This window comes from Larimichthys crocea, chromosome XVIII, assembly GCF_000972845.2.
Source record: "Larimichthys crocea isolate SSNF chromosome XVIII, L_crocea_2.0, whole genome shotgun sequence".
NCBI classification, from domain to species: Eukaryota; Metazoa; Chordata; class Actinopteri; family Sciaenidae; genus Larimichthys; species Larimichthys crocea.
Genome location: NC_040028.1, coordinates 17914148 through 17928237, shown reverse-complemented (window position 1 = coordinate 17928237; position 14090 = coordinate 17914148). Strand labels below are relative to the sequence as shown.

At 43.0% G+C, this 14090-nt stretch overlaps 1 protein-coding gene across 1 annotated transcript; it reads left to right on the top strand.

Annotated features, from left to right (window-relative positions):
• Positions 1-1098: 1098 nt before the first annotated feature.
• me3 (malic enzyme 3, NADP(+)-dependent, mitochondrial) lies at positions 1099-13015 on the top strand. The gene is made up of 15 exons (XM_019255786.2): positions 1099-1287; positions 1548-1767; positions 5820-5953; positions 6275-6424; positions 7094-7169; positions 7253-7414; positions 7574-7677; positions 7755-7864; positions 8331-8428; positions 8565-8678; positions 8765-8870; positions 10224-10366; positions 10842-11015; positions 11098-11196; positions 11962-13015. The coding sequence occupies exons 2-15, from the start codon at positions 1549-1551 to the stop codon at positions 12121-12123; spliced, it is 1851 nt and encodes a 616-aa protein (XP_019111331.1). The 5' UTR covers positions 1099-1287; position 1548; the 3' UTR covers positions 12124-13015.
• Positions 13016-14090: the final 1075 nt, after the last annotated feature.

Sequence of the window (14090 nt, the reverse complement as noted above, 5' to 3'; positions counted from 1 at the left end):
CACAGAGTGTGAAGTGAGTTACTCGTGCACTTGGACAGGGTGAATATTCCTAAAGTTGTTTTGAACAAACAACAAAACAACTTTTAGTTATCACACTGACACTGATACGAGGGAGCTAAATGTGTCTGATACTGATAACAATAAAAGGCGAGCTGATACTCTTTATGTATCATGCCACTCTTATTCTTAGTACTTGTCTGTTTTTGAAGGTTGATTACTTTTTTGTGGTTATTGTGTAGTTTAGATATTTCTGTCTGTTTGTTTTTTTTTCTTTTCCGGTCTCTTCTACTTTTGTTTCTATATCTTGCTGCAAGTGAATTTCCCCATGGTGGGATGAATAAAGTATATCTAATCTAATCTAATCTAAAAAAAATACTTTACGGAGGATTTGAGTCTGTTACAAAAAGAATAAACTTTTTTCACAGCAGCCGGTTCGACATGAAATAGTAACGCAGATGTCACCATCAGCAGTAATTCAACAGCCGTGCAACAAATCTACCTTTATTAAGGTTATTATTCAGTTTGTGTTGAGAATCTTATGCTCTAGTTTGTGGTGTTTTAATTGTATTTAGTGTGGCAGTATTACTGTTATATTCAGACTTTTGGGGGGCCAAGAAATCAAATGAAAGTGCTTTTTTACAGTGTGTTGCGTGTACTGCACAACATGCCCGAGAGCAACTATTTGCCCTGGGGGCTACAAAACAGGTTAAGCGAGACATTACTGTACCACAACAAAACAGATTCATAGCAAAGTGGAGAAGCTTTTCTCAGAGTGGTGCGTCCAGCAGAGGGAAGCAGAGGTCGTGAATATGATCTGCAGAGTGTGCAGTGGTTTGAGTTCAGTGTTTATGTCACAGGGCATGACTAAGAGTTGAAAAATGTGTTGTTTTTCTGGTTTAATCTGTCATTTTTAAATATATACATCACAATAGAGTGATCATAACAGCACAAAGACAAGTTGTTTGACATTATAAGATCCAATCAGAGTGAATTATGTTGCATTTTGAGTAAATCTTGAAAAGATGGAGCCTGTGTTTACAGACTCACAGGAAAGGAGGAGGAGGAGGAGGAGGAGGTGTCTGGACCTCCTCCTGCGGTCTGATTGGAGAAGCTGACCGACAGAGAGGAGGGGTGGAGGGGCTGGAAGTGAAACTGTCAGTGATAGAGGGACCCTGCATCAGCTGTTAGCTGTCGATCCTCCCTATCATCATCATCATCATCAGCTGATCACATCCACCGAGCAGCAGCAGCAGCAGCGGAGTAAACAAGCCAGGAGCTCTGCAGCAGGTGAGGCCAGTTAGCATTAGCATGCTGCGCAGATTTTTCCATAGAGAAATACATGGACATGCTAACAATAGCTAGCCGAGCTGACAGGCGCACACTGCGGGGTTTCCTCATTAAACCTCCGGATAAAGCTGCTGTGATGGCGGGACCTGTTGTTTTGGTGGCTTTGCAAAGCTAACACACTCTGACAGTTGGTGGTGTGTCCTTTTTTTTATTATTTAATCTGGAAGGTGACTCTGTGTTTATGTTTTGCTCCCACACAGCATGAACTCCCTCCCAGGAAGAGCCGCACTCTCTCTGTGCAGGCGCGCAGCCGGAGCCGGGGCCGGCGGCGGCGGCGGCATGAGGGTCTTCGCCGGTTCCCCGGGTCACCCTGCCGCTCTCCAGGCCGTGCGGGTCTGCCACTCCGGGGCTAACCGCAAGGGTAACGTGAGCACCAAGAAGCGGGGCTACGACATCACTAGAAACCCACACCTGAACAAGGTGAGCTCGGTTATGTGTGTGTGTGGTCCCCCCACTAAAGGCCTTCAGAGACGGCTGGTTCAGAGAGGGGCAGCGCCGCGGCTCGTAAGCCGCGTTTGGTGCATCTGCCCCGGCTGCACAGGGGACACTACCGCTGGAAGTTTATGAAAGTCAATGTTTTATTAGACTCATTAAAGGTAGCACTTCCACAGCGTGATTTTTTTAACGTTAATTTACAGTTTTCATGATTAATATCTCCATATTTCTCAATTTTAATTTAATTAATTTAATTATTGTTTGAGGAAACTTATCTGCGTAGACCTAACGGTCACTGAGGCTAACCTTTGCCCAGACGCTGACACTGTTATTTTGTCTAATTTTAACAATATAACCCGTAACAACACATTAGCTAAAGCTGTAAAGAGTTAAGTCTTTAGTTAGTTGCTTAAATATATCGAATTTTATGGGCTATTATTGTCGATTTAGACGATTAATATAAGATAGCTATCTGGCTTGCTAATTCGCGCTAACGTCAGTTAGTTGTTGTTGTTGTTGCCAAGGCAACGGTACGGGTCTGATGGAGTGTACTGCGCAGGTGCAACGTGGAAATTAGCACTTCCATAGCGTGATTTTTTTTTTATGTTAATTTACAGTTTTCATGATTAATATCTCCATATTTCTCAATTTATTCATTGTTTGAGGAAACTTATCTGTGTACTTGGGACTAATGCTAACCTAACGGTCACTAATGCTAACCTAACCGTCACTAATGCTAACCTAACCATCATTAATATTAACCTTTCCCCAGACGCTGACGCTATTAATTATTTTGTCTAATTTTAACAATATAACCTGTAACAACACATTAGCTAAAGTTGTAAAGAGTTAGTCTGTTGGTAAATGTCAATGAATTTGCTTAAATATGGGCTGTTATTGTCGTTTAGACGATTAATTCGCGCTAACGTCAGTTGTTATTGTTGCCAAGGCAACGGCAAATATGAACGTACGTGTCTGATGGAGTGTACTGCGCAGGCGCAACGTCCTTCTTAAAGGTAGCACTTCCACAGCGTGATTTTTTTTTTTTACATTAATTTACAGTTTTCATGATTAATATCTCCATATTTCTCAATTTATTCATTGTTTGAAGAAACTTATCTGCGTACTTGCGTACCTAACCGTCACTAATACTAACCTAACCGTCACTGATGATAACCTTTCCCCAGACGCCGACGCTATTAGTTATTTTGTCTAATTTTAACAATATAACCTGTAACAACACATTAGCTAAAGTTGTAAAGAGTTAGTCTGTTGGTAAATGTCGATGAATTTGCTTAAATATGCTTAAATATGGGCTATTATTGTCGTTTAGACGATTAATTCGCGCTAACCTCAGTTAGTTGTTATTGTTGCCAAGGCAACGGCAAATATCAACGTACGGGTCTGATGGAGTGTACTGCGCAGGTGCAACGTCCTATTAGTTATTTTGTCTAATTTTAACAATATAACCTGTAACACCACATTAGCTAAAGTTGTAAAGAGTTAATTCTGTTGGTAAATGTCAATGAATTTGCTTAAATATACCGAATTTTATTGGCTTTTATTGTCGATTTAGGCGATTGCGCTAACGTCAGTTGGTTGTTGTTGCCTAGGCAACGGTAATATTAACGTACGGGTCTGATGGAGTGTACTGCGCAGGCGCGGCGTCCTTCTTAAAGGTCAGAGCGTGTGCATTGAATTTAGTGGTGTCTAGTGGTGAGGCTGCAACCAACTGAACACCCCTCGCCTCACCCTAAACTACCAAGCTCATTGTAGTCCGCCCTCCTAAAAACATTACATTACATTATTATTACACATTATCAATAAAACCAAAGTTGTTTCAGATTAATTTTCTGTTGTTTGTTCAGTCACAGTGGACATCTTATCCTCACAGTGTGTTTATAAATGCCCCAGTTCACAGATGATGTCTGACTTATGCACAGTCATTCTTAAAGTAGCTTCCCTCGAGTGTCACCGTTACATAAGTCTGTAGTTTTGACTGTACACTACATGTACAGAGATAATGAAGAGTAGACTGCCACAGGCAGATGGTAATGTACTGCACACATGCTGCAACTAAACACACACACACACCAGTGTTCTCTGTGAGAAATGACATATAAAAAGGCATGTAATAATGCTAATTAAGTCATTCCCATAAGTAATTAAAGTGTTCTTGAACAAATATTACACTCGACATTCTTGTGTGCCGCGATCACATGACTGTGTCTACACATAACATGACGTCCCGCATACCGTGTAGTATGGTGGTGGAATATATCTAAACAGAGGATACCATGTACGGCACAGCAGTGCCACATGAATGCCACAGCTCCTATCTAAAGTGAGATAGTCGAGTGGTTTAACGCCTCACGCCTGGAGCTCTGAATCTGTCTGTCCTGCTCCACCTCAGTCTGATTCCTTTATGTTATAATACAGCATAAAAAAATAAGAATAATACAGACTTAATGTGTGTGAATAATGCCAGCGTATGCTCATATTTTCCACAGTTGCGCTCACTGACTGTGCCAGGCCCTGATGTAAAACAAACCAAACCAAATCCACAGAGTGACTCATCAGTGGTTTCTCCTGCATTTTTTCCAGCCTCTGTGTAAACACAGCAAATCCTTTTTTTCGTTTCTGCATTCTTGCTCGCTGTACACTACAAGGACACCAGAACAGATTTGTGCACTTGAGCTGAGTTTATTGCTTTTTGTCTGATGGGCGGTCGGTCACAGTTCCTTCCTCTACTTGATGCTCAGTCAGCAGCTACGTGCTGACTCTCGGGTCAGTTTGGTGGAAACAGTCAGCGCCTGTTCAGCCCTTACTTTGATGAAAATAAAACAATGCAGGTTCATGTCAGTTAAAGACTTTATTATCTAGTTATAACACATTTTGTGGCCGTTAGTGTAATGCTGGTTGTGTTAACTGTATTTATTGTCTCAACTCGCTGACCTGCCAAACTCTTTCCACTGACCTCTCAAACGTCATCTCATAACCATATAAATTAATCCTCTTTGATAACTGTACCTCTGTCCGATAAAGTTTGAATTGGAGTCATTACAAGGATTACTTTTATGACGGTTTATACCTCTGCCACAGTTCCAGCTCTCTCTCTCTTCACCTCTCTGCACACTCGCTTAATTACAGACTGTCGCCTTCAATGAGTTTACCCGCTCACTCACTCTTAACTCAGTTAATCTGTGGCTTTTTCTCTTCATCCGTGTTCACGGTTACAATAGTTTATTTGTCCCGCACGCCGACACTCCCTTCTCCTTGTCCGGTGTTGATCTGCTTTGCTATTTAAGCCCTCAGTGTATCTCCTCTTAATGACCTCTGGCAGGCTGATCTTTTGTCAGTTTACAGCTCATACAATGCTGTGTTGTTCAGCTGTTGAGCATCAAAATACTCTTGAATGGAGAAAGCGTGCAGCTGATGATTGCAAGCTGAGGGTACTATTAGCAGCCAGGCATCAAACGCGCTATCAGGTTTCATACTCGAGTCCAACATGAACGATTCACCCTGCAGTGGATCAAACAGACCCTGGAAGGCCGGTTCAGTCTGTATTTCCCCCTGTTGTGCAGAAATTAAGAGGAAACGTGGAGATAAAGCAGAGACGAAGGAAGAGAAGTCAAGCTGTCAGGGGAGTGAGTGCAGGCTCCCACACTATTGGACAGAATAAATAGATTAAACCTCACACTCCCCTCCAATCGTTCTTTGGGAAGCCTGCCAACACAGAGGCAGTGCAGTAACTAACTATAACCAGACAGCAGAGAGGGGTACACGGCTGATTATCAGAATAAAAGCATGCACTGCTCCCCAAGTTACCAAAACATCGGACCAGTTTCTGTAACTTTTCATAGAGAAACTACTATAGACCACCAAATTTGGGTGTGGTTGTGAGTCATGACTAACCTCGTACTGTGATGACTAACACGTGAGTCACTGCGGTCTGGATTGCCTGATTTCTTATTTAGTTTGTGGACTTTGTGCAAACTCTTTGGTGTTGTATAACCGCTCTTCTTCCACCCTTGCAGGGAATGGCGTTCACCCTGGAGGAGCGCTTACAGCTGGGCATCCACGGCCTGCTGCCCCCCTGCTTCCTCTCCCAGGATGTGCAAGTGCTGCGTGTCATGAAGAGCTACGAAACGCGCACCAATCCTCTGGACAAGTGAGAGAACAGACTCAGACGTTTTCACAGTAAAGTACGCCAAAGGGCTTTTGGAGATTGTCACGATGCGGCTGCAGATAAATGAGCTTAACTCATGAAAATCCTCTTTATTTGGGTTACTGGTGGTCAAAGGTTTTAAATGAGCCTCCAGTGACTGAACACCATCTCCTGCCTGTCTTTTTTCTCCTCGTGTTTCCTGTTTATTATTATCACTGAAGGAAAATGCCCAAAACAAAAAAAGGGCTTGTAAAGGAGGAGTTTTGACCGTCTCACAGCTTTCTAAATGTCTTGTTTTGACGTCCCTGTCTGTCTCCGTCTCAGGTACATCCTCCTGATGACGCTGCAGGACAGGAACGAGAAGCTGTTCTACCGTTTGCTGACCTCTGACATCGAGGAGTTCATGCCCATCGTGTACACTCCCACCGTGGGCCTGGCCTGCCAGCAGTATGGGCTGGCCTTCAGGAGACCACGGTGAGATTAATCATGTCTCCTCTGTAGCCACATGGTCCAGTTTAATTTTACTTTGGTTACATTTAGTCTCTAATATTCTCCATGAAGGAGGTCATGGTCATGCACACCAGACATTCCTGCCCATGATCTACAAGTCAGGAGTTCAGTTTCTGTTCATTTCTCTTCAGCCAGTTCATCTTGCTCAGACACTGAGTGCAGTTTTGACCATCACACCACGAACAGGCTGAATTACTGTAAACATCATTTTCTAATAAACGTTTAAGTAATGGCTGTGTGAGGCAGTGGTTAACCGATTTAACGATCAACATCATGGTTTTGTAACTGTAAAGGCTCAGCTAGCAGCAGCTCATATACACAAGAAAATACTCATAAATAAGAAATCTATAGAAAAAAGTCGAAGTCGTGCTGGTGTTTAAAGCATGTGGACTGATTCTGACCAGACGTGGGTAAATTGAGGTCAGGGAGATCGTGTTTCCGGTCAGGCATGTCATGAATATGTAAGTTTTAGGTTTGTTAGCGTCTGTACTCGTCTCCATTCAAGCAACTTTCTGAAGGGAGTCCCCAGACGATCTGTAGACAGGAAGATCTCTGAGTGTCTGTTATCACAGGACTGGTGTCATGCAGGAAACTGATACCACCGCTTTATAACTGAAGCCTTCTTGTTTACAGAGGACTCTTCATCACCATCCATGATAAAGGCCACATTGCCACCCTGCTCAACTCCTGGCCTGAAGAAGACATAAAGGTGCCCCCTCCTTGCACACACAGCTACTGACACCTGTGAAATGAATGTATTACACATGTTGCTGATATGTGTTCTTCGTGTAGGCCATCGTGGTGACGGACGGGGAGCGTATCCTCGGCCTGGGTGACCTGGGATCCTACGGTATGGGCATACCTGTGGGGAAGCTGGCGCTCTACACAGCCTGCGGTGGAGTTCGGCCGCAGCAGTGTCTCCCCGTGCTGCTGGACGTCGGCACAGACAACCAGGTAACGTATGAGCTGGTGCAGCCTCTTATCACTGACAGATTTCATATCTGACAAGATTAGAGAATTACTGATGTGACCTGGTAATCATTTACAAACAGGTGATCAGCTGCAAAAACGAAACAGAAATGCGATGGTATTGATAATTGATTTGTGGCGCAGGCGCTGCTCGATGACCCGCTGTACATCGGACTGAAGCACAAGAGAATCAGAGGAAAGGAGTACGACGAGCTGATCGACGAGTTCATGCAGGCGGTGACGGACAAGTGAGTGGAAACACAGATGACTAAAGAACACGTGAGTGATGTCAGACGTCTGACTGGTCAGCTCTGTCGTCCTGCAGGTACGGGATGAACTGTCTGATACAGTTTGAGGATTTCGCCAACAGCAACGCCTTTCGCATCCTCAACAAATACAGGAATCGATACTGTACCTTCAACGACGACATCCAAGGTACTCAAACACTCACAGCGGTACTCACAGCCTCCATCAGGCAACTGAAGCCTCTCACAGAGAATACAAACAAATGACAATGACAAAAGTCACTTTGCCCACTCAGTGTTCCCAGCCCAGAAATGCCACATTCTCCGAAGAAAGAGAAAACACAGAATATATAAAATTAAGATTATCGCCGTTTTTTTGAGCATGAACAGTGTCGTCTGTGAAGAAAGACGACCTGGTTGTCTGAGAACCTTCACAAAGGGTTATACTTTATCTGGACCTGGATGAGAGATGAAACGTCTTGATGGCCTCCAAAATGTATTCAAATAAAACTTGGACACAAATAGTGAAGAATGGTCAGAAGTAGACATTGCTTTACCTTAAAAGATCACAATCTAAACACTAAATACGATTCATTTTAATCTAGTTTCAGTGAGTTAATCACAGTTTTAATCAAGATGTTTTCTTCTTCTTTCAGGCACGGCCTCAGTCGCTGTTGCCGGTGTCTTAGCTGCTCTGAAGATCACGAAAAACAAACTCTCAGACCACACCTTTGTTTTCCAGGGTGCAGGCGAGGTGAGGAGACTTTATTCTGTTTTGGAATAAAAATAACTGTCCTTAATCCCAAAGAGATCTAATGACACACTTTAAACTGGCTGAGGAAGGAGGCCGTGATGCAGATGGAGAATGATCCTCTTCTTGTTGTTGGCAGGCGGCTCTGGGCATCGCTCACCTGCTTATAATGGCCATGGCCAAAGAGGGACTGAGTAAAGCTGAAGCTGCAAAGAGAATCTGGATGGTGGACTCCAGAGGTCTCATTGTAAAGGTAATGTGTCGCCCCGTGTACAGTCTGTAACACGTCACCACGTGGAGTCATGGTCGAAATAAAAAGACATTTTTACAATCATTTAGGGAAGAAGCCATCTCAACCACGAGAAGGAGGAGTTTGCTCACGAGCACCCGCACATAAAGACGCTGGAGGAGGTGGTGCACGTCATGAAACCCACCGCGATCATAGGTGAGTCCGCCTGGGAGGTCGCTGCAGAAAAAGAAGTGAAGCATGTGTCGTGTTCTCAATACACTGATGTTCATAAAGCTCGTACATAACCCACGTTGCTTGTTTCATCCATCTACGACGCAGTAGTTCCTCATCAGTTGCCGAAAAACAGAAAAAGCTGTTAAAGGTGAATTCTTCCCCCTCCAGCTTTACTCAGCAAATCAACTCATTCAAATCTGTTAATCTAACGACTCAGAGTTCACAAAGTGTTTCTTAAAGTGTGGTTGTGTGAGGTACGAGTTGTGACCTACAGTAGACGGCATTCAGCGCGCTCGCAGTTTGAAGTCCTGGCATAGATGCAGAGCAAACGATGACCGTATTAAGAATGGACAGCGTGTCTGTCACGTCACCCACAGGTTACTAAAGAGCTGTTTTGAAGCTTGTAGTCCTGCTTCTTCCACCTCCCAGATAATCTAAATATCAGCAAAGACGTGGATCATCTGCAGACCTGATAGCTGGGGCGGTCAAACAAGCCACTGTAACAGCATCCACCTGTCAATCAAAGCGTCCACGCTGTTAATCCTGCATAACTTTAAGCCTTAATATAATGTGAACAGGTGAGTTGTATATAAATTCACCCTCAGTACAGTTGTCATGAACGGGGAAATTAGCTACAGAGACCAAAACTGTTTTTTGTACCAGGCTGTAAACATGTTTATTTCTGCTGTGAAGTTGGACATTTGAACATGGGGACTTCTGGAGACTGACTCACTTCTGGAGCCAGCCTCAAGTGGTTAGAGGAACTGCAGTTTTTGTCACTTCCACATTGGCTTCACTTCACAGCAACACAAAGATTTCCACAGCGTCAGCAGAAAAATGTGAAAAACATCAGTATGTGTGTAAGTGTGCACTGCAGTGATCATATTCTACATTCTGCTGACCCGTCCACAGCAGAGCTTTACTCTTACTCTTCAGTGACTTCTGCTTCTCCAAACTGGGAGCGTGCTGACCGCCGTCTACTGTACTGACTGTGTATAAGTACCTCATACAAACAGTCCTTTTAATGTGACTGTTAGTATTCATGGGTCTAAATTCATACACTGCATGTGTGATGAACTGGAGGATAATTTAAGACTTTTAATTTAAAATTGTGATAACATGGATTCATGTTAACGTCTCTGTTTAAGATTGAAGAAGAAGCTGTACTGTAAATAATTAAAAGTAGAAACTAATCCACAGTTTTTAGATTAGAAACTACCATTCTGTCATTGTTAATTGCCTTGTGCGTCCTGTTTAATGAATCATACAAATGGAAACCACTGAAACTGAATCTGTTCTGATTCTCCCTCTGCTCTGTCTCCTGGACTTTTTAAGGAGTCGCTGCTATCGCCGGAGCGTTCACCGAGAAGATCATCAAAGACATGGCGTCCTTCAATGAGAGGCCAATCATCTTTGCCCTGAGTAACCCCACCAGCAAGGCGGAGTGCACGGCGGAGCAGTGCTACAAGCTCACAGAGGTAATAATTCGCCTCACTGCACTGTGCAGGATATACAGCTGTAGTTACTCTTTATGCAGATGTATCATTGTCTATATGTTCCTGAACCTTTATTGATACATTACTACCTTTTATATGTGGAATGAATCCACAAATACAGATGTGGGAGTCTGTTTTATTTGGCAGATTGTGCACACAGGTTGCTTTTGCCAGCACTTTTGGAAATTTGACAACTAGTCGACAACTGACGAGATGTTTTGTGACGTCACAGCATGTAAAAACTCCACGTGGACCCACGGTGAGCTGTTGTCGTGATCAGCTGTGGGCTCTGTCCAGTAAATTCATGAGACACCTTCTCCTGGTCAGGATGCAGCTCAGTCATTGACATCACAGAGCAGTGCCGCCCCCTGCGGTCACAGATGTGTTACTGCACCTCCCTCTGCTGGTTAAAAACAAAGCAACACAGACTCACAACACAAACTCTGTCTGTTTTCAGGGCCGTGGCATCTTTGCCAGTGGAAGTCCGTTTACCAAGGTGACGCTGGCCGACGGACGCACCTTCTACCCCGGCCAGGGAAACAACGCCTACGTCTTCCCTGGAGTCGCTCTGGGTGTCATAGCGTGTGGAGTGCGCCACATATCTGACGATGTCTTCCTCACCACAGCAGAGGTGTTTATCGTCTTACCACGTATCAATGAGACATTGACATGTGTTGATACATCTCTCACATATACACGTCTTTCTCCGTCAGGCGATCGCTGACATGGTGACAGAGGAGCACCTGGCTGAGGGGAGACTCTATCCCCCCCTCAGCACCATCAGAGAGGTGTCCTTCAGGATCGCAGTGAAGGTGGGTGATCTGTCCATGTGGTCGGCCCTTATTCCTCACAATGAAACATCATTTTAGAACATATTATTTAGATTTAGTAATGTCAGTAATGTTTGTTTTGCACCGATAACAGCAAGACAGATTCCTTGTGAGTGAAAACCTGATTCTGAAACACAGTATGTAACCTCGGTCGTTCAACAAATATTGTTGGTATATATTGTGACTTGCAGATGGATCCACAAACTGGATCAAATACGTCTCATTAATTATGTATTTGTCTACGACAAACGTCTCAACCTGCTGCCTGGAAACGTTTCTCCAGTTTCTGCAGCTAGAATCAGTTTTGTGGGTTTTTCTGTGATCGTAAAGTGTTTTTTATTTTAAACCTTTACATCAGTGCATTTTTATTCCTACGTTTTATTTGATGTACTTATGATAGCTGTCAGATTTTAAAGATCTTTTTAAGAGATCCTGTTTTTATATTTTGAATTTCAGAAAAAATTTAATTTAAACGGTGCAGAAAACTAAAAGTAACATTAAGTAACATGCACTAATTTAGTAATGTGTATTTAATGCTACTTCTTACATCTTTAGATTTATTAGGAGGTTAATGCTGATAAACTCAGATCATCTTTTTCAGGACCGATGATGGATGTGAGGATTATCTCTGGGTTTAACTTTATTTTTGCATCTTGTTAACTTCCACACAGTCGATCTTCACCCTGCAGACTTGCAGTGTGTCGCGTCCATCTGTCAGCTGACTGTCTTGTCTCTTCTCTCCACCAGCTCGTCAACTATGCATACAAAAACAACATCGCTTCTCTGTACCCGGAGCCGAAAGACAAGGAGGCGTTTGTGCTGTCTCACATCTACAGTCCCGATTACGATGACTTCACTCTGGACACGTACAGCTGGCCACAAGAGGCCATGAACGTCCAGGACGTCTGATCCCCGTCTGTCTCTCTCTCTCTAAACGTGACATGCTGCCGCAGCGTCGATGATTCTCGCCTTTTTTAGCTTCTTTTCTTTTCTTTATAAATATTAGTTAGTCTCTCCTTCAGATGGTCATTTTTTAAAATTTAGATGCCAAACAAACGGTCGTTGTTTCAAGTGTTTCTCCTCTTTCAGTGCTGTACTTCTTATCAGTGTACGTTTTATCAGTTCTCTGTACCCGAATGAAGGTTTGACTGCACAACAGCATATCAGATATGAAGAGCATGATCTGTAATAACTTAAATATAATTCAAACTACACTCCTGTGACTAGATTTTCCAACTAAGACGAAGTGTTCAGCGCTTTCTGAGAGATGAATCTGAGCTGGTGCATTTAAAAAACGCACAACGCACAATGCTTTCTCTTGTCGTGGCACAAATGATCAGAGGACTCATTTTGAAAGCTAAAAAATAAATGAACGGGGAAACTGTCAGTGCCTCTTTCTGTGTGACCTCAGGACATCACTGCTCCCATATTATGAGTTAAAACCTCGTCCTTGTCACTGTAGCTTCATATTTTACTCTCCTGTCTTGTTGTTTTAGCCTTCACACTCCAGAAATCAGCCTGCACTCTCTCCGTCTCTGTCGCTGCTGCCCTGTGTGAGTCCTCAAAGATTTTAGTGTCACCACAAGGTTGATTTTTATAAACGATGGCTGTGTTTTCCTTTTAGTTTTGTAAAGAGCTCTCTTGCCTGTTGTCGTATTTTTGCCAAAGTTACTGATGAACTGTATCGTATCTTTCACTCCTAGGGAACGTGATGCTCTGCAAAGTTTAGTACGGACAGATATGCGTGAAGTTTTTTTGAAGGGAACATGAAACTTTTTAAATAAAATCGATAAATAATCAATGTGTTCTGGGGGCGGGATTTCTTTGACGTCATTTCCTCATTTCAAAGACAAAGAAGCAGCAGTGTGTTAAATGGTTCGATTGTACTGCTGGAGGACACACGAGCTTTGTGCTTGTCCAGTTCATTTTTTAATTTTCTTGCTCTAAAATTCTTTGATGACTCAGAATCGATGTTAGGTCACACCCATAACAGTCGACGACTGTTTTAAACCCCTTTAAACTACTTTTATGTACTTTAGTTGTGAGGGTGTGGCTCTTGGTTTGAACCCTCGATTCAAAGAAAGAGAAATCTTAAAGCTGCAGCATGCAATATTCTAGAAAGTAAACTTCCAACGCTGTGAGGATACGTTTCTTCTCAAAGCCTTACGAGCATTGTTTCTTAGTTCACTGTGGAAGAAATCGACATAAACCCATCAACACAAACCCGATCCTTCACCTTTGGGATGAGATGAAATCCAGGCTTCATCGCCCGACATTGCTTTAATACTTTTATGGCTTAATGGGAGCAAATCCCTGCAGACACAGATTTTTTAAACTCTAATGGAAAGCCTGCACAGACGAGCTGATATATATTAATACCCTCTGTTTATTAATGAAGCATTTAATAATAATTGTGGATGTAATGAGTGCTGCAGGCCACCTCACTGCACGCCGACATAAGTTCAGTTTCTTTCTTGATAAACATCTACCTGTGAGGCAACGCTGAGTCATGTTTGTCCGAGAGAAATAGTTTCCACGACTCAGCAACGTGTGATCAGACGTGAAGCAGCCGCTCTGTGCAACATGATGACTGATGATTTCCTACATTACCAAAACCACGCAATCAACAGAGGTGTTAATATGTAAAAAATATGATTTAATTAAATTTATTTTGGTGCTTTTAGAGTATTAAAGTCAGTCTGTGACTCGTCAGATTTTGCTCTGTCATGTTTGATGTATTGTCAGTTTTGTATTTATTGCTGTAACAATTTGATTGCTGCCCTCTTAACGAGGTGAACTGGTTCAGTCGGTTTTAATGCTGCCATTACGGTGAAGCGGATGGACGTAGGAAGACTCGATGTAGACTCGTCTATTTC

Excerpts from the sequence above, each read along its gene's own strand:
- me3 (XM_019255786.2), top strand. The coding sequence starts at position 1,549 with ATGAACTCCCTCCCAGGAAGAGCCGCACTCTCTCTGTGCAGGCGCGCA. Across the intron at positions 7,170-7,252 it reads GGCCTGAAGAAGACATAAAG|GCCATCGTGGTGACGGACGG; the intron begins GTGCCCCCTCCT and ends TTCTTCGTGTAG. Across the intron at positions 8,679-8,764 it reads CCAGAGGTCTCATTGTAAAG|GGAAGAAGCCATCTCAACCA; the intron begins GTAATGTGTCGC and ends ACAATCATTTAG.